At 40.1% G+C, this 14,783-nt stretch overlaps 1 protein-coding gene across 9 annotated transcripts in view; it reads left to right on the forward strand.

Moving 5' to 3' along the window:
- MCM9 (minichromosome maintenance 9 homologous recombination repair factor) overlaps positions 1–14,179 on the forward strand; it is a 126,796-nt gene extending 112,617 nt beyond the window's left edge. For 3 of the 9 annotated variants that reach the window (XR_014267272.1, XR_014267273.1, XR_014267275.1), the window contains 2 exons: positions 3,269–3,429; positions 13,436–14,179. Coding sequence is in view for 1 of the 9 variants with exons in the window: in XM_082474528.1 (XP_082330654.1) it covers positions 13,436–13,442 (7 nt within the window). In the remaining 8 variants the exon portion in view is untranslated. Of the gene's footprint in view, positions 1–2,142; positions 2,193–3,268; positions 3,430–13,435 lie in introns of all 9 variants that reach the window. The other 6 variants (XR_014267274.1, XR_014267279.1, XR_014267276.1 and 3 more) reach the window with 5 other exon arrangements.
- The last annotated feature ends 604 nt before the right edge of the window (positions 14,180–14,783 follow it).

Consider the following 14,783-nt stretch of genomic DNA (forward strand, 5'->3'; position numbering starts at 1 on the left):
CTTTTCTGTCCATTTACAATTAATCCCCACTCCCATTCCCAACCCCAGGCAACCACTAATCTACTTTCTGTCTCTATAGAGTTACCTTTTCTGGATAGATCAGATAAATGGAATCATATACCCCTCTAGTTTTGACATTGCCTCTCATCTCCAATGAGAAATTCCAGATTGAACTTCAGCTCTGTGGAAACTGACCAGCTAGACATAGGTTCACAAAACTGGTAAATGACAGAGCTCTGACTCAGATCCAAGTCTTGTGATTCCAAATTCTTTCCACTCCCTCTTGCTTTCCTGATCTGGATACACTTTCAATGGTGAATGGAAAAATTTAGTAATGGCCATTTTAAAAAGCCTCAAAGATCACTGGCCTTCTGAGTCTGGACACAGCTCCTGACTCTTCTCAGCCACCAGAGGGTGCCCCAAAGATCTATCTTTGAATTGGCTTTTGCTTGTCACAGTTGGGCATCTTAGGAAAAAGTATGTGAATTGTGACCTGAGTGGGATCCTTCTGGGTGGTATTTTTCTTACAGTACTTTCCCTCTCTGGGTAACTGCAAATAGCAATGGAGAATAAAAGCTAGAAATGTGTTTGGTGCACATTGAAAGTTTTCTATCAGGCTTCTCATACCAAGATTTCTTTTTTAAATACAATAAAAAGGGAAACTACAGATTTGATTTGGGAAGCTGGTGAAGTGTTCTTAAGTTATAACAATCCAGCATGACAGGTATCAATTAATCATAATATTAAGGTGATTTTGTTAATCTTTTGCATTTTTACATAACTAAATTGATTCTTTGAGGGAAGGGAACTGGAAACATGTTTTTAAATTGTCACCCTGGGCTTCCCTGGTGGCACAGTGGTTAAGAATCCACCTGCCGGGCTTCCCTGGTGGCGCAGTGGTTAAGAATCCGCCTGCCAATGCAGGGGACACAGGTTCGAGCCCTGGTCTGGGAAGATCCCACATGCCGCGGAGCAACTAAGCCCGTGAGCCACAACTACTGAGCCTGCGCGTCTGGAGCCCGTGCTCCGCAACGGGAGAGGCCACGACAGTGAGAGGCCCGCGCACCGCAATGAAGAGTGACCCCCGCTCACCGCAACTGGAGAAAGCCCTCGCACAGAAACGAAGACCCAACACAACCAAAAATAAATATAAAATAAATTAATTAATTAAAAGAAACGTTAAAAAAAAAAAAAAAAGAATCCGCCTGCCATTGCAGGGGACATGGGTTCGAGCCCTGGTCCGGGAAGATCCCACATGCCGTGGAGCAACAAAGCCCGTGCGCCACAACTACTGAGCCTGCGCTCTACAGCCCAAGAGCCACAACTACTGAGCCCGCGTGCCACAACTACTGAAGCCTGCACGCCTAGAGCCCGTGCTCTGCAACAAGAGAAGCCACCGCCACGAGAAGCCGGCGCACCGCAGTGAAGAGTAGCCCCCGCTCTCTGCAACTAGAGAAAGCCCGCGCGCAGCAACGAAGACCCAACACAGCCAAAAAAATAAAATAATAAAATAAATAAATATATAAAAAAATAAATTGTTACCCAAATGCAGTATCTGTGTAGCTAGAATTAACTGGGTAATAATTCAACATGACAATTGAATTTATCTTTGAGAAATAATTTTATTGTGACATATCACCAGCTATCTGTTCAAAAATGGCTGAACGCAGTTGTCAATTTGGACTTTAAGAGGAGTCTCCAGAATCCAGAGGGCATATGCGCCTCTTGGCCTCCCCCAACTGAATACCTCCTATACTCCCCTTCACTCTGGACAGAAGGATGGATGGATGGATGGATAGATGGGTGGATGGGTGGGAGCTGATCAACAGCCAGGACGGGAGCTCCTGGGAGGACCTTCAGGGGAGCTTAATGATGACTCTGCCGAGCAGCACACCTGCCTGTTGTCGAGGTCACTGGAGCCGTATGTCTGGTGGTGCTATGTCCCCGTCCCCGCCATGAACTGCATGCTCCCCGGAATCTGGGCTACAGCTATGGAACCAGCATTAGACTGGCGCCACAAGACAGCTTTTAGGACTGCATCTTCCCATACCTAGCTGTGTGTCACTTATCCTTTCTGTATCCCATTTTAAAAAGTCTGTAAAATGGCAATACTATTCGCCTTAGTCACCCTCTACCTTACAGGGTGGTCTCAAGGAACGAATGGCAAGGAAAGAATGCTGGACAAATGTAAAGTATGATTATTATAACACTGTGCCTGTGTGAGAAAGAGAGAAATAGATGCCGAAGCAAAGGTCGAGGACAGAGAGGGAGAAGAAGGAAACTAGGAGAGGGAGAGAAGAAACCACAGTTCCATAGGCACAACTCTTCCTGCAGTCACACGAAGACGCCTTTCCCTATCTTTAGTCTAGTCACCCTCCTCTGAAAAATAGAAGATAATCCATTCCTGTGTTAGGAGATGACGTTACCAATATTTTTCAAGCACCAGAAGTTCAAAAACATTTTAATGTTTTTCCAGCAGAATTCATTTGCTTTTAAAATACAAATGACCCAATTAAATCCTGGTATGGGACAGTGCCAATCAAAACCTTCGTTAACTGGAATGAGAGGTTGAGAACTGACTCACAAGTGAGATATGTCTTTTACACCTATCCTTCTCTTGACAACTAAGCCATTTGTGAAAACCCTGGCCTTTAAGTGATGACATTGAAAGGAGGGTGCTTAGAATTTCAAAAAATGGCAAACCTTCGAGTACTTTCAAAGCATCTAATTCTATGCAATGAATTAATATGCTAATAAGGGAGCACAGCATTCTGGTCACCTTAGTAGGGTCCCTGCTACCTAAGGAAGGCAGCATTTTATTGGTTTCTATCTCCAAATGGCAGCCCGTTAAAACCTGGGCCACCTGATACTCTCCGGCTAGAAAATATTGTCTATATAAATTGATGAAACTGTGTTTGTTGAAATAGCATTTTTTTTTATCACGCTAAAACACACAACATAAAATTTACCATTTTTATGTGTATGATTCATTGGCATTAAGTACATTCAGTGTTGTGTAAACATCACCACCAGCCATTTACAGGACTTTTTTGTCATCCCAAACAAACTCTGTACCATTAAACAATAACCCCCTATTCCCCACCAGTCCCTGGTAACCATGATATATCACTTTTACATTCATTTAGTATGTCTGGGGATGAGAAAGTCATTTTACAAAAAGGAAAAGTGGAGGAGTTAAAAAATGGCAAAACTCTGCAGAAGCCATTATAGTGAAAATGATAAATCTGTCTATCTTTTCCTAACACAGAGTGAACATCAGAATCGGCCTGTGATGGGAAACGCTGCTGCACGCAGACAGTAAAGATGACACCCAGTCCTAGATGTGTTTGCTGAGCACTGAGGACGCTCCCACAAAGTAAGGAAGCTGCAGAATCTCCTGAGAACCCAGAGAGGGCTCAGGCAAGGCTGGTAGGTGTGGGCGTCTGCCTGGGGTCAGCAGTGGGGCAAGGCCACGGTCTCAGCCTAAAACTTCACGCTAATTATCTGAACTCTGAACATTTTTCCAAAGCTAAAAATTTACTTACTACCAAAAGGGACATTATTCTATAGTTTGAAACACCTACACAATTACCTCTTAAATAAAATTCAACCTCTAAACCAACCACAATTCATACTTTTTAAAAAGCACATAAAAACGTTAATGAAGATATTAATGATCTATCTTAAATCTGGACTCACAAAGTCTCTTCTTTTGTCCTTTATTTACAGTCTTAGGCACTTAATCTAACTGGCCCCTTTCCAAGACCCAGCTTCTTCTGAAAGCACATGGATTTCCTTGTGAAGGAAATACTTACACTTAAAGCCTTTCTAGGCTCCCTTCCCCCAGGGCATTTTGCTAATGTGTACCAGAACAATCTTGAAAGGAGAAAAAAGGAAAAAGAGAATGAAGTGCTTTGTGTAGAAAAGAGTCTGCCTTTGGGCACGTCAAGCACAACTGCCTCCTATCCTATTAATCTGCAACCTAGTTAAGAGAACCAGAAATAATTTATTGTGAGTGGTGCTTCCTATAATAACAGCTAACATTCATTTGAACACTTGCTATGTGCCAGGCACTATGCTACATTCTAAGGATAATCTCATTTGCTCGGCACAACTACCCAATAAGATAGGAATCATTTGTATGAATATTGCATATATTGAGGAAACTGAGGCTTTAAAGACTTTAAGCAACTTGACCAGATTCACACAGCAAATCTGTGGTTGAGCCAGAATTTGAACCCTAACTAATCTGACTCCAGGAGCCCCCCCCCCCACCCCATGACACTGATCCAACTCATGCAAAATCTCTAGGAGATGTTAACTTATACTATACAGGTGAGAAAACGAGATTAGAGTAGTTAATTGATCGGCCCAAGGTTGCTGCTATTATGTGATTGAACAGAGAATCAGGCCTGGTGTTTTGGGCCCTCAAGCCCTTGTTCTTTCCAGTAAACACACATGTCCCATTCCCCAAGGCCACTTTAAAAACAGAAGGGAAACTGAACTGATGTACAACAAGAGTACTTGAGTGGCAGCTTATCCCTCTCACTGAACTTGTACTTCTAGGAAGTCTCCAGGGTCTGATAGACCTTTGCACACATTCCCGGCCTGCCTGCAGCCTCCCGAAGCCACTTGACACAAATTAGGTGATCAAGGTTCAGTTACTGAAGGGGATGAAAATAATACAAATTGTAACGTTTGTTTACGCACTATCTGGCTCTGATAGGAACCACCAACCAACAGGTGTTCCCCGTCCACGTGAAAGAACAGAGAACATGTGAGACTAAATTTACAAGTGTTGTATGGAATGTTTTAAGTGCTATTACCCTTAAGCATTTGTTTGTTTCTCTCAGGCAAAGCAACTCCATCCAAAGACCTACACTGTAATTTAGGACAGGAGGGTCTCTTTATATATATTATATTATATATATATAATATATATATCCCAGGTTGTTAATTTTTATCTATGTGACTGTTAGGAGAAAAGAATGGTTATAATCATTGAAAATGAACATTACTCTCAGGGAGCCGGTCAACTAGTAATTATGGAAAACCTGTGTTCAGTAAATTTTAAAGATAGTCTATGGTGATACCATTTAAAATGAGCAACTACTTTGGCAAACATGAACAATTTATGCTTATTTGTCTGTTTTTTAAAAATTAATTTTCTTGGGAATTCCCTGGTGGTCCAGTAGTTAGGACTTGGCGCTTTCACTGCCCTGGGCCCGCGTTCAATCCCTGGTTGGGGAACTAAGATCCTGCAAGCCGCATGGAGCGGCCAAAAAAAAATTATTTTTCTTTTCTTTCTTTAATTTTTTAATTGAGATATAATTGACATATAACATATTAGTTTCAGGTGTACAACATAATGATTTGATATATGTATAGATTATACTTCATTTAAAGTTATAATAAAATATTGGCTATATTCCCCATTCTGTACATAACATGTGAAATGATCTCCACACTAAGTCTATTTAACATCCATATCACCACACATAGTTACAAAAATTTTTTTCTTTCAATGAGAACTTTTAAGAATTACTCTCTTTGCAACAATACAGTAGCTCTTGTTTCGGACTGAGATTTAAGGGCCAAGAACAGGATGTTGAGAAAGCAAGTTGACTGCCCAAACTAGATTAGAAAAGATAATTCCAGAACAGGGACCTGCAGAGCTTCTCTCTTTCTCTGGTTAGCAGGGGCAAGAAAAGACAGCTAGGATACCTGAAGCTTAGAACTCAGTAGGGCAACCAGAGCTTTCCTTTGAAGGAGCAGTAAACAGACAGCAGGTGAAAGCATGTCCTTATCAGAAACTGCTGTAAGGAAATGCCTTCTCATTACGCATGTCACCTAAGCCAGGCGTTTCCAATTGCCTTTCCCCTGAAAGTTTCCGCTGGTCTTATTCAGAAAGCCATTCCCTCTGGGGTAAGAGGGAAATAAAGACACCTAGAAGTGGGTCAGAAAACTGCCTCAGCCTACTTGCTTCGTGTGGCCATTCTTGTGTTTTCTGGTTTATCTTCATCTTTTCCTGCCCCTCCCTTTCTTTTAGACTCTCGAGTTAGTGGAGGTTTTTTTGTTTGTTTATTTTTTTGAGAACCACTGAGCTATTTATTTTTAATTGAACTATAGTTGATTTACAATACTATATTAGTTTTAGGTGTACAACATAGTGATTCAATATTTTTATAGATTATACTTCATTTAAAGTTATTATAAAATATTGGCTATATTCCCCATTCTGTACATTACATCCTTGTACCTTATTTATTTTATACGTAGTAGTCTGTACTTCTTAATCCCATACCTCCATTTTACTCCTCCCCACTTCTCTCTCCTCAGTGGTAACCACTGGTTTGTTCTCTATACCTGTGAGCATGTTTCCATTTTGTTATATTCGTTCATTTGTTTTCTTTTTTAGATTCCACATATAAGTGATAACATACAGTGTTTGTCTTTCTCCGATTTATTTCACGAGCATAATGACCTCCAGGTCCATCCATGTTTGTGCTCTTGAAATTGCTCACTCAGACATCACCCATGATGTTGTCTCCATCTCATTCTTTCTCTTTGACATTCTGCTCTATTTGACTGTGCTGATCCCTGTTTTATTCTACAGTGCAGGTAGAACCCCAAAGCATCTGCCAGGAAGCTCCTTCCCAAATGAGAAGGGGCCAAAGGCTGGCCTTTAGAGAGAATACCAGAGGTCAGTGTGGTCAAGGTCCAGGCCAGGAATTCAGATTGTTGGAATAGAGAAGGTGGGAAGGACAAGTGGAAAGTTGGAAATAACAGAGCTCAGACTCACTGGAGACACACATGCACTGGGATGGGTTGGTGCCCGAAGTGGAGTAACTAGGAGCAAGAGGGAGTCTTGTGCCAGCTGTTGTGCACAGTGCGGGTGGGGATGCAGGCAGAGTGGAGCTGTAAATGCGACTCCTACAAAAAGGCCCATCACTCTAGCCCGTAGGGCCAAAGGGCTTTGGAGGTAGAGGCCGAGGCTCTGGGTCCGTCACTCTGGTTCATAGGATGATGGAAGCCCTGCTGAGCAAGACACAGGGGTTAAGTTCTACTGCCTAATCCTGCCCACCAGAACTTACCTTTTAGATTCTGTACATTATGTTCATTATTGTCTCATCCTACCCCTTTGACCTTCGGCCTTCTTTATCTTCATCGTCTCTCTTCATCCTAACTTCATCTTTTTTTCTCTGTAGATCCTCTCTTCCTTCAGCATCCCCGCCTTCCTTGTTCACTGTGTTCTGGGGTGTCTACATCCCAATTCTCTGGCTTGAACAGCCTCCCAGACCTTGCCTGTGGATGTCCCACTGTGACTTTATGGGCTCATCCCGGACAGTCAGCTCTCACAGCAGAAACTTCTAGCAGGAGTGCCACAGCTGGACTGAAACAGAACACTCTCTTCCCAACCTTTGGGTTCAAGGGATGGGGTTTTTCTGGTCCATGTTCTGGAGGCTCATGGTCATTTTAGCCCAGAATACAATCACTATATTGGAGTCAGCACTGCTCTTGAGGGACCCTATCTGCCAGGGAATTGCTAGACCTTGTAGTCGCTCGCCCTGAGGAGGCAGAGTGGGACCTCTGCAGGTGGCCGAGGTCACTCACCCAGCAGCTCCTGCCCGCTAGGTTGTGAAGAGCACTTTATTTCTTTGATCCTTTACGTCCTGAACTCACAATCGGGGCATTCGCAGATTGATCAGTTCTCATTTATCCAAAATCCCCTGGCCCCTTCTTGTTTACCTAACATGGGACTTTGGAATTTCTTTGTCTCCTTCTGGCACAACTCATTTCTGCATAATTGTTTCAGCACAGAGGTCTAAAAAGGTTTTACAGATTTTCACTTTGAAATCTATGCAAGAAATATTACTCTTAAGACACTTGGAAAAATCTTCCAGAAAGAGTGAAATATTAATTATATCGGAATTTATGTGGCCTTCAATGGAGAATGAAGACTGCCTAGTACAAACAGTGCTTTCTCCCATGTCCTCTCTTTTTCAATAAACTTGAATTCCCTTGTAGCTTCTTTTTTTTTGGCTGCACTGCGAGGCACGTGGGATCTCAGTTCTCAGCCCAGGGATTGAACCCACACCCCCTGCAGTGGAAGTATGGAGTCTTAACCGCTGGACTGCCAGATAAGTACCCACCCTTGTAGCTTCTTTTTTTTTTTTTAATTGACTAATTTTTAAATTTTAGGTTTATTTAATTTATCTATCCTCTCCCTTATTATTTTATTTTATTTTATTTTTTTGGCTGCTTTGGGTCTCCGTTGCTGCATGCAGGCTTCTCTCTAGTTGTGGCGAGCCGGGGCTACTCTTCGTTGTGGTGCGTGGGCTTCTCATTGCGGTGGCTTCCCTTGTTGCAGAGCACGGGCTCTAGGCACGTGGGCTTCAGTAGTTGTGGCGCGTGGGCTCAGTAGTTGTGGCACATGGGCTTAGTTGCTCCATGGCATGTGGGATCCTCCCGGACCAGGGCTCGAACCCGTGTCCCTGAATTGGTAGATGGATTCTTTCTTTTTTTAAATTTTTTTAAATTTAGTTTTTTATACAGCAGGTTCTTATTAGTCATCCATTTTATACACATCAGTGTATACATGTCAATCCCAATTGCCCAGTTCATCACACCACCACCACCACCCCCCGCTGCTTTCCCCCCTTGGTGTCCATACGTTTGTTCTCTACATCTGTGTCTCAATTTCTGCCCTGCAAACCGGTTCATCTGTACCATTTTCTAGGTTCCATGTATATGCGTTACTATACGATATTTGTTTTTCTCTTTCTGACTTACTTCACTCTGATTCTCCCAATCCAAGAACATGGTATATCTCTCCAACTGTTTGTGTCATCTTTGATTTCTTTCATCGGTGTCTTATACTTTTCTGCATACAGGTCTTTTGTCTCCCCAGGTAGGTTTATTCCTAGGTATTTTATTTTTGTTGCAAGGGTAACTGGGAGTGTTTCCTTAATTTCTCTTTCAGATTTTTCATCATTAGTGTGTAGGAATGCAAGAGATTTCTGTGCATTAATTTTGTATCCTGCAACTTTACCAAATTCATTGATTAGCTCTAGTAGTTTTCTGGTGGCATCTTTAGGATTCTCTATGTATAGTATCATGTCATCTGCAAACAGTGACCGTTTTACTTCTTCTTTTCCAATTTGTATTCCTTTTATTTCTTTTTCTTCTCTGATTGCCATGGCTAGGACTTCCAAAACTATGTTGAATAATAGTGGTGAGGGTGGACATCCTTGTCTCATCCCTGATCTTAGAGGAAATGCTTTCAGTTTTTCACCATTGAGAATGATGTTTGCTGTGGGTTTGTCATATATGGCCTTTATCATGTTGAGGTAGGTTCCCTCTATGCCCACTTTCTGGAGAGTTTTTATCAGGAATGGGTGTTGAATTTTGTCAAAAGCTTTTTCTGCATCTATTGAGATGATCATATGGTTTTTATTCTTCAATTTGTTAATATGGTGTATCACATTGATTGATTTGTGTATATTGAAGAATCCCTGCATCCCTGGGATAAATCCCACTTTATCATGGTGTATGATACCTTTAATGTGTTGTTGGATTCTGTTTGCTAGAATTTTGTGGAGGATTTTTGCATCTATATTCATCAGTGATATATTGGTCTGTAGTTTTCTTTTTTTGTAGTATCTTTGTCTGGTTTTGGTATCAGGGTTATGGTGGCCTCATAGAATGAGTTTGGGAGTTTTCCTTCCTCTGCAGTTTTTTGGAAGAGTTTGAGAAGGATGGGTGTTAGCTCTTCTCTAAATGTTTGATAGAATTCACCTGTGAAGCCATCTGGTCCTGGCTTTGGTAGGCGGATTCTTAACCACTGTGCCACCAGGGAAGTCCTGTAGCTTCCTATTTGCCTTAATATCCAAACTTGGGAAAGGTTTGTGATTTTGAAATGCAGAGCCTTTCTGAAAATTGGATGAAGATATTACAGTTTTACAACTTGTCCTAGGGAATAAAAGATTATGAGAACATTAAATCCAGAGTTGTAGGGATTGGTGCACTTTGCAAAGAATGGTGACTAGCATTGAAATGATATTTATGGCTCACTGAATTATTTTGATACCAGCCAAAATTACCTTGGGAGCCTCTAATACATTACTTATTCTGTCTGCTATTTCTCACTAACTATAGGCCTCAAAAGTTTACAATTCAAATACTGTAAGGTTTGATGTATGAGGATTGGAGTAAGCCAAGGAGGACTTGATGTGACTTATAAAGTAATGAAATGCTGAAGCATTTGTGCCATTTGAGAAGTCTTAGACTATTCCTGGTATTTTCTATAATAATTTGTATTCATGGCACACTTTACATTTTACATTATAGATGGAGTTGAGACCCCCGTATACTATTTCCTTCCTTTCCGCCCCAGAAATACATACTATAATGAATTTGATATTTAACATTGCTGTGCATGGTATACATTTGTGTTATATATTAATTCATCTATAAAAATACATATAATATTGCTTTCCATGTTTTGAAATTCTCTCAGAATATAACATACTATATAAATCCTCTTGCAACTTGCATTTTTTTTTTTTTGCTTAACATTCTTTTAAGATTTAGTCTATTGATTCCTGTAACTCCAGTTTATTTATCGAAATTTCTGTATAGTATTCTTTTGTATGAATAAACCTCAAATTATTTATCCATATTTCCTGTTGATGAATATTTAGATTGTTTTGATGTTTCTCATCATTACAAACAGTGTTGAGATGAACATCTCTGGATATGTTTTCTTGTGCATGTTTGTAAGGATTATTTAAGGTAAATACTTACGAGTCAAAGTACTCTGGATCTTAAGCTTTTTTTTTAACTTTACTAGACAACTGTTCTATCAGGAAAGCTTTTGATTACAGGATACAGAAAAGCTCACCAACAGTTGTTTGTGAAATAAAGATTTAATTATCTAACATTGTCAACAAAGGACCCAGTCACTTTCAGTCCTTCAACTCTTACTACCTTAGTGTGATGGATTTGGTCCTCTTGATTGTCACCTCATGATCACAAAATGGCTTCCACAACTCCAGGCATCACAGTCTCATTCCAGTGTCCCAAACAAGAGAAAAGAGTATGTAGAAAAGGGGGTTTCTTTTTTTTTTAGGGAGGAAAAACCTTCCTAGTTTTCTAAGGGTAGGCCACTACTGACTTAGGATGAGGACATGTTTGAAGAATAAAGGGAACCCCTCAACCTCTACCCCCACCCTTGGGGACTCTCATGTCCTAGCAACCAGAAGTTCTTCATCAGACTTCCCTTTACATCCCATTGGCCAGAATGGGGTTGCAGCCTCTTGGTGTCAAGGAAATGGGAAAACATATCTAGCAAAATGTTATAGGATGGTTATGATTGGCTCCAACCAGACATGATTCATACACTGAGCCTAAGAACGTTGCTGTTCTAAAAATATTGGGGTTTGGTAAACAAGGAAGAAGAATGGAATGTCTAATCTTTAGGCGATTGGCCACTTCCATACTTTGCAAAGACGTTGTACCAGTTGACACTCCCAGGATCAGTATATGAGCACTCCTGTTGTGCCATATCCTTGGCAATACTTGGTATTTTTTAAATTTCAGTTTTCTTGAGGTATAACTGACAAAATTATAAGATATTTAAAGTGTACGTCATGGTGATTTGACATACATATACCTTGTAAAAGGATTCCTCCCTTCTAGCTAATTAACACATCCAATGCTTCACCTGTTTATCACATATTTATCTTTTTTTTTGATGAGAACATTTAAGTTCTATTCTCTTAGCAAATTTCAATTATACAGTATAGTGTCAGCAACTGTATTCTCCATGTTTTACATTAGATTCTCAGACCTTATTCATCTTTACAGCTGAAGGTTTGAACTCTTCTACCATCCTCTCCCTATCTCCTCCACCTCCCGCCCCCCACCAGTCCTAGCAACCACTTTCTACTCTGTTTCTATGAGTTTTGACTCTTTTAAAAAAAGATTCCATGTGTAAGTGATATCATGCAGAATTTGTCTTGCTCTGTCTGACTTATTTCACTTTGCATAATACCCTCAAGTTTCATCCATGTTGTTACAAATGACAGGATTTCCTTCTTTCTCGTGGCTGAATAATATTCCATTGTAAATATAAACCACATCTTTTATACATTCATCTGTTGATAGGCATCTAGGTTGTTTCTGAATCTTGGCTATAATGAATAATGCTGCAATTAACATGTGAGTGTAGCTATCTCTTCAAGATCCTGTTTTCATTTGCTTTGGATATATACCCAGAAGTGGAATTGCTGGATCATATGGTAGTTTTATTTTTAAATTTTTTGGGAACTTCCATATTCTTTTCCCCAGTGGGCGCACCAATTTACATTCCCACCAACAGTGCACAAGTGTTCCCTTTTCTCCACATCCTCACCATTTGTTATCTCTGTCTTCTTGATGATAGTCATTCTAAAAGGTATGTGGTGAGATCTCATTGTGGTTTTGATTTGCATTTCCCTGCTAATTAGTGATGTTGAGCATCCTTTCATGTACTTGTTGGCCATTTGTATGCCTTCTTTGGAAAAATGTCTATTCAGGTCCTCTGCCCATTTTTAAATCAGATTTTTTTTTTTTTTACTATAGAGTTGTATGAGTTCTTTATATATTTTGGATATTAGCACCTTATCAGTCAACACTTGGTATTATCAGCCTTTTTTTGTTTTTGCCAAAATGATGTGTATGAAATGGTAATTTTTTTCTGTTAACTTGGGATTTTGAACATTTTGTCATGTTGGGCTTTCAGTTCACTTGGAATTTATTTTTATCTGTGGTGTGTGGTCAGGCTTCAATTTATCCCTCCTCCTCCCACAAGGTAATTTTCTTGTTTAGTATTGAGATGACCTCTTTCTTGACTATCTGGGTAGAACTTATTTTTAAAAGTATTTCGGCCTGGTGTTTCTTTTTGAGATGCATATATTATAAACTATATATATGTGCATACACACACTCACATACATACATACATGTATACATAAAATATTTTTGTATATTATGTAGACTTTATATCAACTATACATGTATCTATATTATGGATAAATTACATTTTGCTAAGAATTTGTCTACTCCATCTAAGTTTGAATACTCAGCATTAAGTTTTTCATTGTAAATATTTTCAGTTTTTTTATCTGCTATATCCTTTTCATTGCAAACTCTATTTCTACTTTCTCTCTTTTTTCTTAAATATTGCCAGAGATTTGTCTACATTATTAGTCCTTTTAAAGAAACAGCTTTGGTTGTATTGATTATCTTTATTGTATCTTTGTTTTCTGTTTTTTTAGTTTTTGCTCATATCTTTGTTAGTTCTTTCCTCCTATTTTCTCAGGGTATATTTTGATGCTAACTTCTCGAACGGGAAATTTAATTCATTAATGTTCTGTGTTTTCTTCTAATATAGGAGCTGAGAAAGCAAATGCAGAGCCTCCACCCCTGCCCATTTTCCTGCCACGGGCCCCAACTCCATGTTTCCAGGACTCACTCATGACCTTCTGTACTGACAGCCCCACAGGGGAAGCTGAAGCCAGACTCTAACCCAGAGAGTCTGTTCAGCTGATCTTCTCCCAGGAGCGGCAAATTGTCTTCTCCATACACAGCTAGGCTCGCGTTTTAAAGTCCAAAACCGAAATCCAGGTTTGTCAAAAGTGAACACTGTATTAAGATACACACACACATATATATATCTACCTATATATGTATGTGTGTGTATGTATGTATCTACCTATAGATGTATGTGTGTGTATATATGTGAAAAAATCATAAAGAAAAGCAAAAGAATGATTAGTTCAAAGGTCAGTATAGTTGTTCCCTCTGGGAAGAAGGGAGGAGACGATGTAAAAGATGCAGGGAGATTAATTGATAGAACAAGTGATTAAATATAAGAGGTAACAGAATCAAGGCCAAAATGAAAGAGTTAATCTTTCTTTGAGATAAGCAGGGAAACTTTATTTTCTATAAATAATGATGGGAAGGATGTCTTTTAAAGTTGGGAATGTGAGGGAGAAGACTGAAGAACTTCGCATCAATCATTTCAGGAAAGTGGAATAAAGGTCATCTGCTAAGAGGCCAGGGAGCAGTGGGGGGTTGGGTGTCAGGCTCCAGTGTCTGGAACATTTTCTTGCTCAATAAATGTGGGTTGAATAAATGCTGAATAAGAGTTTTTAAAATATTGGAATAAACACTGTTGGTCATTTGCTAGGAAGTAAACCATGAAAGAATATAAGAAGAAAAGAATACTTGGACAGCTCTGCAGGTTCAAGTGAGGTTAGGTAGCATGAAACTATTGTAATAAAGCCAACTGGCAACCCAAGAGCTCTGGAGAAGAAAGAAAATGGTGGGCTTGGGAAGGAAGGAGTAACAAAAGGGATGCATTGTAGGGGGTTAGTAAAAGCATAATAGAAATAGCCAGTCATGGGACCAGGCTGGCTAACAAGGGAAATGAAGCAAGGAGGGAAATGAAACCAGGCAGGGAGGAAGAGAAAGGTTGAGGGACTAAAGTTCCCCTCCATTGAAGTTTCTCTACTGGCTCATTCCCATCACCGTACAAACTTGCCGTTATTTCTCTCATCTTTAAACCAAACAAAACAAAGCCCTACTCTTAACCTCAATTCCCCTGTCGGCTTCCGCCCCATTTCTCTGCTCTACTTTGCAGAGGACGTCCTTAAAAGAGTCTCTTATACTCACTGTCTCAAATTTCCCTCCTCCTGTTCTCTCCTTAACACACTCCAATGAGGCTTCGCTTCACAGAC

The sequence above is a fragment of the Balaenoptera physalus genome, assembly GCF_965194825.1.
Source record: "Balaenoptera physalus genome assembly, chromosome: 9".
Lineage (NCBI taxonomy): Eukaryota > Metazoa > Chordata > Mammalia > Artiodactyla > Balaenopteridae > Balaenoptera > Balaenoptera physalus.